Source organism: Stegostoma tigrinum, chromosome 10 (genome assembly GCF_030684315.1).
Source record: "Stegostoma tigrinum isolate sSteTig4 chromosome 10, sSteTig4.hap1, whole genome shotgun sequence".
Classification (NCBI taxonomy): Eukaryota; Metazoa; Chordata; class Chondrichthyes; order Orectolobiformes; family Stegostomatidae; genus Stegostoma; species Stegostoma tigrinum.
The window spans coordinates 88,457,996-88,471,106 of record NC_081363.1 but is presented as its reverse complement, the minus strand read 5'-3'; the positions used below and the strand labels follow the sequence as shown (position 1 = coordinate 88,471,106).

Below are 13,111 nucleotides of genomic sequence, written 5' to 3'. Positions count from 1 at the left end.
GAGGGGTGTCCTTACAGAAGTTTATAAAATCATGAAGGGCATGGACAAGGGGGGGGGTAAAAGACAAGGTCTTTTCCGCAGGCTGGGGGAGAAGAAAACTAGAAGGCATAGGGTTAAGGTGAGAGGGGAAAGATTTTAAAGGGACATAAGGGACAACTTTTTTGCACAAAGGATGGTGCATGTTTAGAATGAACTGCTGGAGGAAGTGGTGGAGACCGGTACAATTACAACATTTAAAAGACACCTAGATGGGCGTATGAATAGGAAGGGTTTAGAGGGATAGGGATCAAATGGTGGCAAATAGGAGTAGATTAATTTAGGATATTTGGTGGGCATGGGTGAGTTGGTCCAAAGGGTTTATTTCCATGCTGTGTATCTCTGTGACTCTATATCAGGTTTAAATTAGTGCAGAGTCTTCTCCCCATCAGTAACTCTGCTGGAGCTATTGCTGCTGTTCTGTGAGGGGCGGCCCTATAACTGAACAACAACCAGGACAATTTGGTATGAAGTGACGCTGTAGGCTGTTTCTTCAAGCCTGCCTTAAATGTTTGCACTGCTGTTTCCACCAGTCCATTGGACGATAGATGGTATGGAGCTGTCCTTATGTGCTGAATGCTGTTTGATCTGCTGGTAAATGACGTTTAGATGTCCATGATCAGTACGTCAGGAGGTCTGTGTATTGCGAATGTTGCTCGTAGATTCCCTATTGTCATCCTTCCATTTGCTGAACGAACTTTATGCGTGCACAACCACCTTGAATGGGCATCCACAATGACCAGGAATATTGAGCCCGTGAAATAACCAGCATAGTTGATACGTAACAAAGTCCATGGCTTACGCAGTAATTACCATGAATATTAGTGCACCATCCGTGGCAATGTTTGCCCTTGTTGGCACTCTGGGCATTGTCCCATCAATGTCGCTATGTTGGCATCCAACTCCAGCCACGAGACGTAGCTTCTGGTGGAGTTCAGCCAGTATTTGGCAGCAACCTTTTACTTGAGACATTCTTGCTCCCCACATTATGGATATCATGGATAGAGCAGGGACAGGAATGGTTGTTGCAGGTTCCGGGATTTAGATGTTTCAGTAAGAACAGAGAAGATGGTAAAAGGGGGGACAGGTGTGGCATTGTTGGTCAAGGACAGTATTACAGTTGCAGAAAGGATGTTTGGGGACTTGTCAACTGAGGTAGTATGGGCTGAGGTTGGAAACAGGAAAGGAGAGGTCACCCTGTTGGGAGTTTTCTATAGGCCTACGAATAGTTCCAGAGATGTAAAGGAAAGGATAGTAAAGATGATTCGCGATAGGAGTGAGAGAGACAGGGTAGTTGTCATGGGAGACTTCAACTTTCCAAATATTGACTGGGAACACTATAGTTCAAGTACTATAGATGGGTCAGTTTTTGTCCAGTGTGCGCAGGAGGGCTTCTTGACACAGTATGTAGATAGGCCAACAAGGGGCGAAGCCACATTAGATTTGGTACTGGGTAATGAGCCTGGCCAGTTGTTAGATTTGGAAGTAGGTGAGCACTTTGGTGATAGCGATCACAATTTTGTTATGTTTAGTGATGGAAAGGGATACCACTGGGCAAGGGTTATAGCTGGGGGAAAGGCAATTACGATGAGATTAGGCAAGAATTAGGGAGCATAGGATGGGGAAGGAAACTGCAGGGGATGGGCACATTAGAAATGTGGAGCTTATTCAAGGAAAAGCTCCTGCGTGTCCTAGATAAGTATGTACCTGTCAGGCAGGGAGGAAGCTGTAGAGCGCGGGAGCCCTGATTTACGAAGGTGGTGGAATCTCTGGTCAAGAGGAAGAAGAAGGCTTATGTTAGGATGAGATGTGAAGGCTCAGTTAGGGCGCTTGAGGGTTACAATGTAGCCAGGAAAGACCTAAAGAGAGAGCTCAGAAGAGCCAGGAGGAGACATGAGAAGTCGTTGGCGGATAGGATCAGGGTAAACCCTAAGGCTTTCTATAGGTATTTAAGGAATAAAAGAATGACGAAAGTAAGATTAGGCCCAATCAAGGATAGTGGTGGGAAGTTGTGTGTGGAGTCAGAGGAGATAGGGGAAGCACTAAATGAATATTTTTCGACAGTATTCACTCTAGAAAACGACAGTGTTGTTGAGGAGAATACTGAGATACAGGCTACTAGACTAGGTGGGATTGAGGTTCAGAAGGAAGAGGTATTAGAAATCCTAAAGAGGGTGAAGATAGATAAGTCCCCTGGGCCGGATGGAATTTATCCTAGGATCCTCTGGGAAGCCAGGGAGGAGATTGCCGAGCCTTTGGCGTTGATCTTTAACTCATTTTTGTCTACAGGAATAGTGCTAGACGACTGGAGGATAGCAAATGTGGTTCCCCTGTTCAAGAAGGGGTGTAGAGACAACCCTGGTAATTATAGACCAGTGAGCCTTACCTCAGTTGTTGGTAAAGTGTTGGAAAAGGTTATAAGGGATGGGATTTATAATCATCTAAAAAAGAATAAATTGATTAGGGATAGTCAGCACGGTTTTGTGAAGGGAAGGTCGTGCCTCACAAACCTTATTGAGTTCTTTTGAGAAGGTGACCAAACAGGTGGATGAGAATAAACCGATCGATGTGGTGTATATGGATTTCAGCAAGGCATTCGATAAGGTTCCCCACGGTAGGCTATTGTACAAAATGCGGAGGAATGGGATTGTGGGAGATATAGCAGTTTGGATCGGAAATTGTCTTGCTGAAAGAAGACAGAGGGTGGTGGTTGATGGGAAATATTCATCCTGGAGACCAGTTACTAGTGGTGTACCGCAAGGGTCGGTGTTGGGTCCACTGCTGTTTGTCATTTTTATAAATGACCTGAATGAGGGCGTAAAAGGATGGGTTAGTAAATTTGCAGACGACATTAAGGTCGGTGGAGTTGTGGATAGTGACGAAGGCTGCTAGGTTGCAGAGAGACATAGATAAGCTGCAGAGCTGGGCTGAGAGGTGACAAATGGAGTTTAATGCAGACAAGTGTGAGGTGATGCACTTTGGTAGGAGTAACCAGAATGCAAAGTACTGCGCTAATGGTAAGATTCTTGGTAGTGTAGATGAGCAAAGAGATCTCGGTGTGATTGTACACAGATCCTTGAAAGTTGCCACCCAGGTTGACAGGCTTGTTAAGAAGGCATACAGTGTTTTAGCTTTTATTAATAGAGGGATCGTGTTCCGGAACCATGAGGTTATGTTGCAGCTGTACAAAACTCTGGTGCGGCCGCACCTGGAGTATTGCGTACAGTTTGGGTCACCGCATTATAAGAAGGATGTGGAAGCTTTGGAACGGGTGCAGAGGAGATTTACTAGGATGTTGCCTGGTATGGAGGGAAGGTCTTACAAGGAAAGGCTGAGGGACTTGAGGCTGTTTTCGTTAGAGAGAAGAAGGTTGAGAGGTGACTTAATTGAGACATATAAAATATTCAGAGGGTTAGATCGGGTGGGAGAGCCTTTTTCCTAGGATGGTGACAGCGAGCACGAAGGGGCATAGCTTTAAATTGAGGGGTGAAAGATATAGGACAGATGTCAGAGGTGGTTTCTTTACTCGGAGACCAGTAAGGGAATGGAACGCTTTGCCTGCAATGGTAGTACATTCGTCAACTTTAGGTACATTTCAGTCGTCATTGGACAAGCATATGGACATACATGGAATAGTGTAGGTTAGATGGGCTTCAGATCGGTATGACAGGTCAGCACAACATCGAGGGCCGAAGGGCCTGTACTATGCTGTAATGTTCTATGTTCTATTAATAGTTGTTTTCCATTCTGATGTTGTTCCACTGAATCCAGAAAGTCTTCAATTTTCGTTTCAGAAGCCCTCTTGTTTTCCCCGTTACCACCCATGTTTGTTTTGCTAGGATGAGATCTCCTTATGTCCACTGTTGTCGGAAGGGTGTCCAGGAAGTTTAAAACCAGAACAAACCCTTGCAGGGAAGCCAGCACAAGTGGAGTATCTGCCAATGAGAGGCGACTCAAGGCCTCCGCATTAACCACTAAGCTTCCTGGATGCTGTTCTAACTTGTTCATACTGAGAATAAGGGCCCACTGCTAAATTCTACAGGAAGCTATGGGTGACACCACCTTGTCTTCCTTCAGTAGCCCTAGCAGAGGTTTGTGATCTGTTACTAAGACAAATTCCTGTCCATAAAGGTACTGGTGGAACTTGCTCAGACCCAAGATGATTGAGAAACCTTCCTTCTCTTTCTGGGCAGAATTGCTTTTGGCATCAGCCAATATCCAAGGAGCATATACTATTGGTTGCTGCTCTTTTGGGCTGCTGGTGAGCCAACACTACATGGATACTGTATGGGGAGGCATCGCATGTCAGCACCCCCTCTCACTTCGGATTGTAGAGGGCCAACACTTTAGTTGACAATAGCTGCTTTTTCATTTCCCTAAGCTACTTCTTGGCTATGCAGCCATTTCCAAGGCTGACCTTTTTTGACAGCAGGTATAAGGGTGACAAGTTGGAGGCCAGGTTACCTATGAATTTTCTGTATTAACTCATCAACTTAAGCTGTGGTAAAAACACACAAGTGGAGGCTCCTTTGATCACCCTCGCTTTATCTGCCAATGGGTGTAACCTGGTTTTGTCAACTCGAGCTCAAGTAGGTCACTTGGGGTACCTGGAACACACATTTTCCTTTCTAAGGCATACTCCCGCATCGGAGAAATATTTATGCACGATATCCAAGTTCTCCAAGCATTCTTTATTGATCTTACTGGTTATTAGTACGTCATCCAGATAAGTGGCAGCCCTGGGGTAACCCTTGTAAAATGTTCTGCATGGTATGCTGGAAAAGGGCATCAGCTGACAATACCCGGAATATCAGTCTCTTATATTGGTACAAACCTTTAGGAGTGTTAATTGTGGGTAGATATGGCTCATGTACCAGCTTAATAAAAGAAAGCCCTCCCCACCAACTTTGCATACAAGTCCTCTATGCAAGCGGTTGGGTATTTTATCTGCCTGTGAGAAAATGGTCTACCGTTTGCTTAAGATCCCACAAAGGTGAACCGAGCCGTCAAGCTTCATAATTGGTATGGCCAGTGCTGCCCATTCCACAAACTGCACCAGATTGATGGTTTCATTGCTTTCCAGCCTCTTGCTTTCTGCTTGTGCTTTTGCCCACAAGGCAAATGGCACTGAGTGGGCCTTACAAAATTGTGGCTTTACTTCCTGGTCAATGTGTAAAGTGATTGTGGAGGTGCCGGTTTTGTTAGAAAGAGAAGGAAGGTTTGGCAGTCAATCTTTGGTGTGAACAAGTTCCACCAGTACCTTTTATGGACGGGAATTTGTCTTAGTAACAGATCACAAACCTTTTCTGGTGGACAAATTCAGAAGTCACACGACACCAAGTTATAGTCCAAAAGGTTCGTTTGAAATCGCAAGCTTTTGAGGCACAGCCCCTTCGTCAGGTGAAGCGATTCACTTGGTGTCGTGTGACCTCTGAACATGTAAAATGGCTTTGCCCCTTTTGAAAATCCCAACCCTTTCCTGGATATTTCACTAGGAGCTTACTGAGGCAGCCGTTTCCTAATTGAAAAATGTTGAGCCAATCTAGGTGACTCTTTCTTAACCAATTCCACCCCAATTGGCTTAGGCCTGAACCTCTTACTACCATCACTGGTAACTGCACCAAATGGCTCTTGTAGGAGATCTTAACCAAAGTTGCACTATCATTTGCAACAGTTCCCCAGTGTATATTCTGAGTCTGGCTGAGGTCTTGTGCAGACCTGGAGTCATCAGTGAATCTTGCTAAAGACAGGTTCTGCAACCACACATACAGATGCACTGGTATCAACTGCCATGAGAAATGAGTGACCAGTTAACCAAGCATTATGCTCCTCTATTGCTGCTTGGCCTGCTGTATTCATCCACCTTGTTAACGCATTAATTTTAACTGGTTCTGATTTGGATGTGACTAAGCAATTTAATTGTTCCAAACCACATGTAGGTAGACTCGTGTGGATACCAGCTTACAAGTTTTCTTACTCAAGTCAGGCCTTTGTAGGACTTCTTTGCTGTCTCAAGTATGCATACCAGCAGCAACTACAATGTTGGGTTGCCAGCCCAGATCCTGAAGAACTTTTTTTGCCACTGAACCAAGGTTCAGCTTTGTTGTAAGGTTTTGCTGTGGGCTGCCTTCAGGTCCCTCAGGTCAGGATTTGCTCTGCCTGAGGCTCTGTGATTTCCTGCACTCAAGTGGTGTTTCACAAGCTCAGTCAGACAGGTGAAGGTGTCCCCTTCCGTTGGAATGCCCTGTATTTCCCATGCTCCACTAGCCACATTTTCTAATGACGAAGCCAGTTGTAACGCCTGTTTAACAATCTGTTGGGTTTCAACTGGTAGGCGCTTCTCCAATAGTTACGTCATTAATCCCACTCTTGCCACCACTGAAATAACTGCACAGAGGCTGGTAACCTGTCTCCAAGTCGCCTTTCATTTACTTGTGCACCGTACACTGGCTGTGGCAGCCAGCTCGGAGTCAGTCCACATAACTGAAGAGATTCTAAATCTCCTGTTTTTGTTTTTAAGAAAATTCTAAATCACCTGTTTTTGTTTTTTTTGGCTTTTGTTATTCTCACACTACTGCTACACAGCAGTAGTGCTTATTTTCCCCCACAGCACCCATGTTGTGTGCATGTAAGTACGGTGACTTGGTGAAGACACCATTTTATTTCTACCATTAGGAAAAGCACCTGTTGTGGCCAGGGAACCAGTAACAAGCAACACCTAATAGGGGCAATGCTTGCATGAAAAAAAGCGAAAGAATTGGGTGGGGATTAAATCACATTAGATTTGGAGATGGAAACAAAGCACAGCACCCCCACAGTGCCCACCTCCCCTCTAAAATGTTCAGGACATGGTGGACACCATGTGTGCCCTCTCCAAGGACATCTAGGCTTCCACATAGTTGTGGAAGAAGGGTAGATCCTCTGTTTATATTGATCAACTAGGCTTTCCTGATTGGCCCGGGTTAAGAAACCCAATCAAGGATCTCGTAGTCAATAGCATCCACCTGGTTCCAATCACGACCTGGGGAGATTCAGGGGCCTAGGATCTTAGCTGATAAAGGCATGGCTACCAATGGTACACTGGGATGGTGGCTTAGTGGTTAGCACCCCTGCCTCACAGTGCCAGGGACCCAGGTTCGATTCCACCCTGCGTCTGCGTGGATTTCCTCTGTGTAGATTAGGTGCATTATGGGGGATGGGTCTGGATGGGATTCTCTGAGGGTTGGTGTGGACTTGTTGGGCCAAAAGGCTTGTTTCGGTGCTGTAGGGATTCTATGATCAAGACCAGAGTTGGAGAGATGCAGAAATTTGAAACTTCATAGAATCAGAGGAGATGACAAATGGGCAGAGGTGGGACCATGAAGGGTTTGGAAAAGCTGAACTGCAACATTGCTCAGCTAGAAGCCAGTGGAGGTCTGCAAGCTCATGTTGAGGCACCAATGTCTGTGCCAGAAATCATCTCCCAACATGGAGAAGTTTGGACAGAAATGATTATGCTTTGGATTTTAGACAAGACACAAACCATGTAGTGTTCGATATTCACTGTTTTTCCCTTTTAACTTCCTATGGCACATACTTACGTTCAGAATAAAGATGAAGAAAAATTATTTTGGGGGGCAGGGTGGTGGGGAGGAGTTCTAGATTGTTTCCATGTAATTTTAATTTAGTTTGGAACTGTCACTCTAATGCTATTTCCATGATATTTCTACAGCTCGGAAAGGTCCGGATGGGATGGTAATTTCTAATAATTACTGTGACTTCTGTCTCGGTGGGTCAAATATGAACAAAAAAACAGGCAGGGCTGAGGAGCTGGTCTCGTGCTCAGACTGTGGGCGCTCCGGTAGGTATATCCCTGGAATTCTATCGAATTAACTTTCAGATGCATTCATTGACTTGATCTGAAATTGCAGCTGATTAGATCAGGTCTAGCTGTTGTCTGTACATGCTTGATAACTATGGGACTTGGGAGACACATTGTTCTGACAATGTGGCAGCAGTGAATGGTTAGTGCCCTGAGGAGAGACATGCACAGGTTCCTCTAAACTGACGTACTATGCTGCATCAGATATGTGCCAATAGCTAAAATGCAATTTAGATGCATTACTGCCACTCGATTTTTGCTGATGATAAATTAGGAACACAGGACTAAGAAAATTCAAAGCTCACAAACTAGGGAAATATTTAGAGTTTGCAAACTGAATGTCAGGGTAATATAGTTTTGTTTTTAAATCATGTTAGTATTGTTTTTAAATGCTTTATTCCATGGCCAATTTGTCAAAGCACTTACTTGACAAATACAGATCAGAACTTTAATTTACCAAATAATTTTAATCTTCTCACTAACTGGTTGATGACTGTTAACAGTTGATGAAATCCTCACACCAACTTACATCAACAGTTAATTGTATAGAGTACAAGGTATAATACAACACGTCTCCTTTTAACTTAGTTTGCAGTAGCAAAGAAAAGGTAAAATCCCATTTTAACTTTGTTCTTAAACTCTGGTTCCTATTTCTTCACTGCTGTGATATTATGATAAGTGAAAATTGTAAAGGTTAAATATTTAATTTTGTACTTCAATATTACTGTGATATTTTTCACTTTTTCATTTCATTTTCCGACACCAACCTCACCTTTTAATCAGTTTTAAAACAAAAATGAGGTAATTTAATCGATGTACCATTTTTTTCTTTTCCCAGTTTATACCCTTAGCTTGTGAATTTTAGCTAATGTTTTTCTGTTACTCCCCCATCTTCACCATTTCCTTAAAATGTTTCTGAAGCTACTACTTATTCAGTTCACATGTTGCATTGACATTTGAGGTTATGTGGATGCAAATTTGAGCCTTGTTTTGTTGTTAAAATACCTTTCAACCCAGACTGATAGAACTGGGAAAAAAAACGGTGTGCTCACACTAGCCAAAGACATCAGGTAAATAAAGGAAATACTGAAAAAGCTGAGAAGGCTGGCCAGCATTGAAGAGAGCAAAACACGGCAACTTTATGGGGAACCTTGCGGACATAGCCTTTGTTTAAAGCACAAGGATCAGTTTTTATTCAATTTTATTTGCTTGTCAGACATGTTGTGTAATCCCAATAAGTTTTAAGAAAATTAAAGCAAATTGTAGTTCACCAAGAAATATAATCAAACTCCAGTACCCAAATAGTTTTGAAATGTGACAAGCCTTCATAACTTGGAGATATCCTGAATTTCCACCAGGTGTCCTGCCAAGTTTTATTTCAATATGAACAAGTCTACTTGAAGTAATTATGCAGCAAATTTGGACTGTGGTTCCAAAGATGTTTGTGCTTTATTAAAAAAATTGGTTAATTTCATTTCAGAAAATTGTTAGATTTTTGTGCTTGCTTCTGAACCAATTAAATTAAGTGATTTGTGTTCTTATCACATTAAATTTAACCCTTTCGCTGACTGATTTGTAACAGAAGTAGCAGGGTCTGAAGTTAAGATTTGAGGATTCTTGCTAGCATAGATCTTGTATATTTAAGAGGTAGGATCTATGATTGATTTATTTATTTCTTTCATTTTGTGTGTGTGTGTGTGTGTGTGTGTGTGTGTGTGTGTATATTGCTGTACCCATGTGCTGATATGTACATCATCATACATGTTAGCTTATTTGGGACAAGGAGCCATAAAGGATCTGGACTTGCGAAGTGCAGAGGATTTGTTTGGTGCATCGTCTGAAAGTGACACTTCCACATTTCATGGCTTTGATGACGACGATATCGATGAACTGCTATCAAACAAAAGTGTTCATTCACCAGCTAGTAATGATGCAGATAACAAGTGCAGCAGCTAATTACGTGATTGTGGGGAATACCGCTAGCACACAAAAAAAAATACATTCGGGCGAGATTAAATGAATGACCTTGACAACAAAGAAGGCTTGTTTAGCCAAAAGGCTCCTACTGAAGTCTAGACCTGTTTTCATGTGAAACTGGGCTGTTGAAAATGAGCAGAGTCGATGCTTTTGTTTGTTCATCAGTAAAGAAGAGAATCTCTAACTCTGAAGATGATCAGGATTACTTTTGGCTCGTGATTTGTGTGTTTTTATTTAAACAAAATAAGAGAGACATTTGACTGATCTCCCTACATTACTGAGTGAATGGGGCACACAGGGATCTGATGTACCGTGGGTAATAAATGGACTTGCCCTGACAAAGTGCAATCAATGTCTTTAAGTCAACTAGCTCCCTCCCTCCAGCAGGCAAAGTTGTCTTGATCTACTTTTGCCATGCACCTTACATCGAAGCTCCTGGCAAGTGGAAACATGGTCTCCAGGCTCCACTTTACACCTCTTGCACCTGCAGTTCCAAGGTTTTGTGGCAATTAAGTTCACCGTGATAAACTGAAGGAAGTGGAGTTTATATAAGAAAGAGAAATTTTAATTTTTTGAAGGAAAAGAAAACTATACTTTCCCATTCAGGGACTTGTACCTTTTTTGTTGAGTTTTTTTGGTCAGCTGATTTCTGCTGCTAAAACATTTTTGTTACATCGAATGAAGGAACCACATCAGTAGGCATGTGTTTTGATGACAGAAATAAAATGACACCAGCGACTTTTTTGATCCTGTTAATTTGAAAGGAGTTCATCATTTGCATTGCAAAGGTATGTGTACAAGATTTTTGTTTTTAATTCAGTTTTGAACAAAACTTTTTAAGCAGAATTGCGTGATTTGTAGTAGTGTTTTTTTTGGCCTGTTGGCTTAACTCTGGTGGGCTGGGCAGGTTATGTATTCTTTATTAAAATTGCAGATGTAATGTCTTGAAATTTATTAATGCAGTGCATTTTGACCTGTAAGAAGATTCTCTAACAGCCATGCAGCCGTCTAAACAAACAGCTCTCCTCTACCGTTCTTCACCACAGAATTGCCTCGATGCCGGTGGTTACCATGCAAGCCATTTCCAGGAAGGAAGGCAAGAAATGAATTGTGACCATTTCCCCAGTGGAATATTGCCTCTTTGACACCTCTGTTATGTGACTCAAACTCAGGAATGCCCTGAGCATGTGCAGTATGAAGGACGACTTCATTGTGAATTAGATATTTGTATTTATTAAACCGATAGCTGAGCAGCTGTTTAGCTTTCGGGAGGGGAGGGGGATATGTGGTAATATATTGAACAATTCATGTATTTGGAAATATTGAAATTTACCCAAAAAGTCCTTAATATTTTGTGTAAGTCTTTTCTTCCTCTCTCAAAAACAACTGCATCATTTTTAGTGATGAATATGTTACCTAGTTTTACTGATGAATTTTATAACAACTGAAATCAACTCTGCTCAATTTTGTTGTCAAAGCCATTTGTTTGAATCTCAGTAGGATTGCTGCAAGTGGATGTGGTAAGTGTCAGGTGTGTCTATCAGATGTCTGAAAGTCTAGTCATTACTTTCTTTTTCTTGATTAGTTTCACTGTAATTTGCTGTAACCCCTCTCCTTGATCCTTTGAGAAGAAGTATTGTCACCATCAAGTGGATGATATTATTTGTTGTACAATGTTAAATGTTTAAAAAAAACATTTTCATAAAGTGGATTTAAATGCTGCTGAGCTTAAGAGTTTTATTCGTTAAAAAAATAAACTGAATATTGGTTCCCTTTGTCCATTTTACATGTGGCATTTTTCCATCATTTCTGACTTGCTGTTTTGGACGTAGCTTGAATTTGCATTTAATGTTGGTTTGAATTTTTTTTTGTGCTTGATGATAAATTTATAGACCTGACTAGGGTTGTAGTTGCAGCATGTGTTATATACTAGCCAACAAACGTAATACACAGTAGCCCTGGCAGCAGCGAAAGGGTTAATCATTAGTTAAACTGTTTTTGGACATTTTTCACAAGCTATGTCTCTTCTTGCCCCCTCTGTTCCCCACACCACCAATTACGTCTCTCTCTATCTCTCGCTCTCTCTATCTCGCTCTATCTCTCTCTCGCTCTATCTCTCGCTCTATCTCTCTCTCTATCTCTCTCTATCTCTCTCTATCTCTCTCTATCTCTCTCTATCTCTCTCTATCTCTCTCTATCTCTGTCTCTCTCTCTCTCTTTCGCTCTATCTCTCTATCTCTCTCTATCTCTGTCTCTCTCTCTATCTCTCTCTCTCTCTCTTTCGCTCTATCTCTCTATCTCGATCATATCTCTCTCTATCTCTGTCTCTCTCTCTTTCGCTCTATCTCTCTATCTCTATCACTATCTCTCTCTCTCTGTCTCTCTCTCTCTGTCTCTCTCTCTCTCTGTCTCTCTCTCTCTCTGTCTCTCTATCTCTCTCTCGCTCTATCTCTCTCTCGCTCTATCTCTCTCTCGCGCTCTCTCTCTCGCTCTCTCTCTCGCTCTATCTCTCTCTCTCTATCTCTGTCTCTCGCTCTGTCTCTCGCTCTGTCTCTCGCTCTGTCTCTCGCTCTGTCTCTCGCACTGTCTCTCGCACTGTCTCTCGCACTGTCTCTCGCTCTGTCTCTCGCTCTGTCTCTCGCTCTGTCTCTCGCTCTGTCTCTCGCTCTGTCTCTCTGTCGCTCGCTCTGTCGCTCGCTCTATCTCCATCTATCTCTCTCTCTATCTCTCTCTCTCTATCTCTCTCGCTCTCTCTCTCGCTCTCTCTCTCGCTCTCTCTCTCTTTCGATCTATCTCTCTATCTCTATCACTATCTCTCTCTATCTCTCTCTATCTCTCTCTATCTCTGTCTCTCTCTCTCTTTCGCTCTATCTCTCTATCTCTCTCTATCTCTGTCTCTCTCTCTCTTTCGCTCTATCTCTCCCTATCTCTATCTCTCTCTCTCTATCTCTCTCTCTCTCTCTTTCGCTCTATCTCTATCACTATCTCTCTCTCTCTGTCTCTCTCTCTCTGTCTCTCTCTCTCTCTGTCTCTCTCTCTCTCTGTCTCTCTATCTCTCTCTCGCTCTATCTCTCTCTCGCTCTATCTCTCTCTCGCTCTATCTCTCTCTCGCACTCTCTCTCTCTCTCTCTCTCTCTCTCTATATATCTCTCTCTCTCTCTCTCTATCTCTCTCTCTCTCGCGCTCTCTCTCTCTCTATCTATATCTCTCGCTCTCGCTCTCTCTCTCTCTATCTAT

General features: G+C 42.7%; 1 protein-coding gene across 4 annotated transcripts in view; it reads left to right on the top strand.

The window, feature by feature from the left end:
- The window catches only part of dpf3 (double PHD fingers 3), a 216,620-nt gene that overhangs the window by 173,243 nt on the left and 30,266 nt on the right, over positions 1 to 13,111 (top strand). For 3 of the 4 annotated variants that reach the window (XM_059649379.1, XM_048537143.2, XM_048537144.2), the window contains one exon: positions 7,748 to 7,876. In XM_059649379.1, the coding sequence (XP_059505362.1) occupies positions 7,748 to 7,876 (129 nt within the window). Of the gene's footprint in view, positions 1 to 7,747; positions 7,877 to 9,665; positions 10,663 to 10,920; positions 11,581 to 13,111 lie in introns of those variants that run through there. The other variant, XR_009446263.1, reaches the window with a different exon arrangement.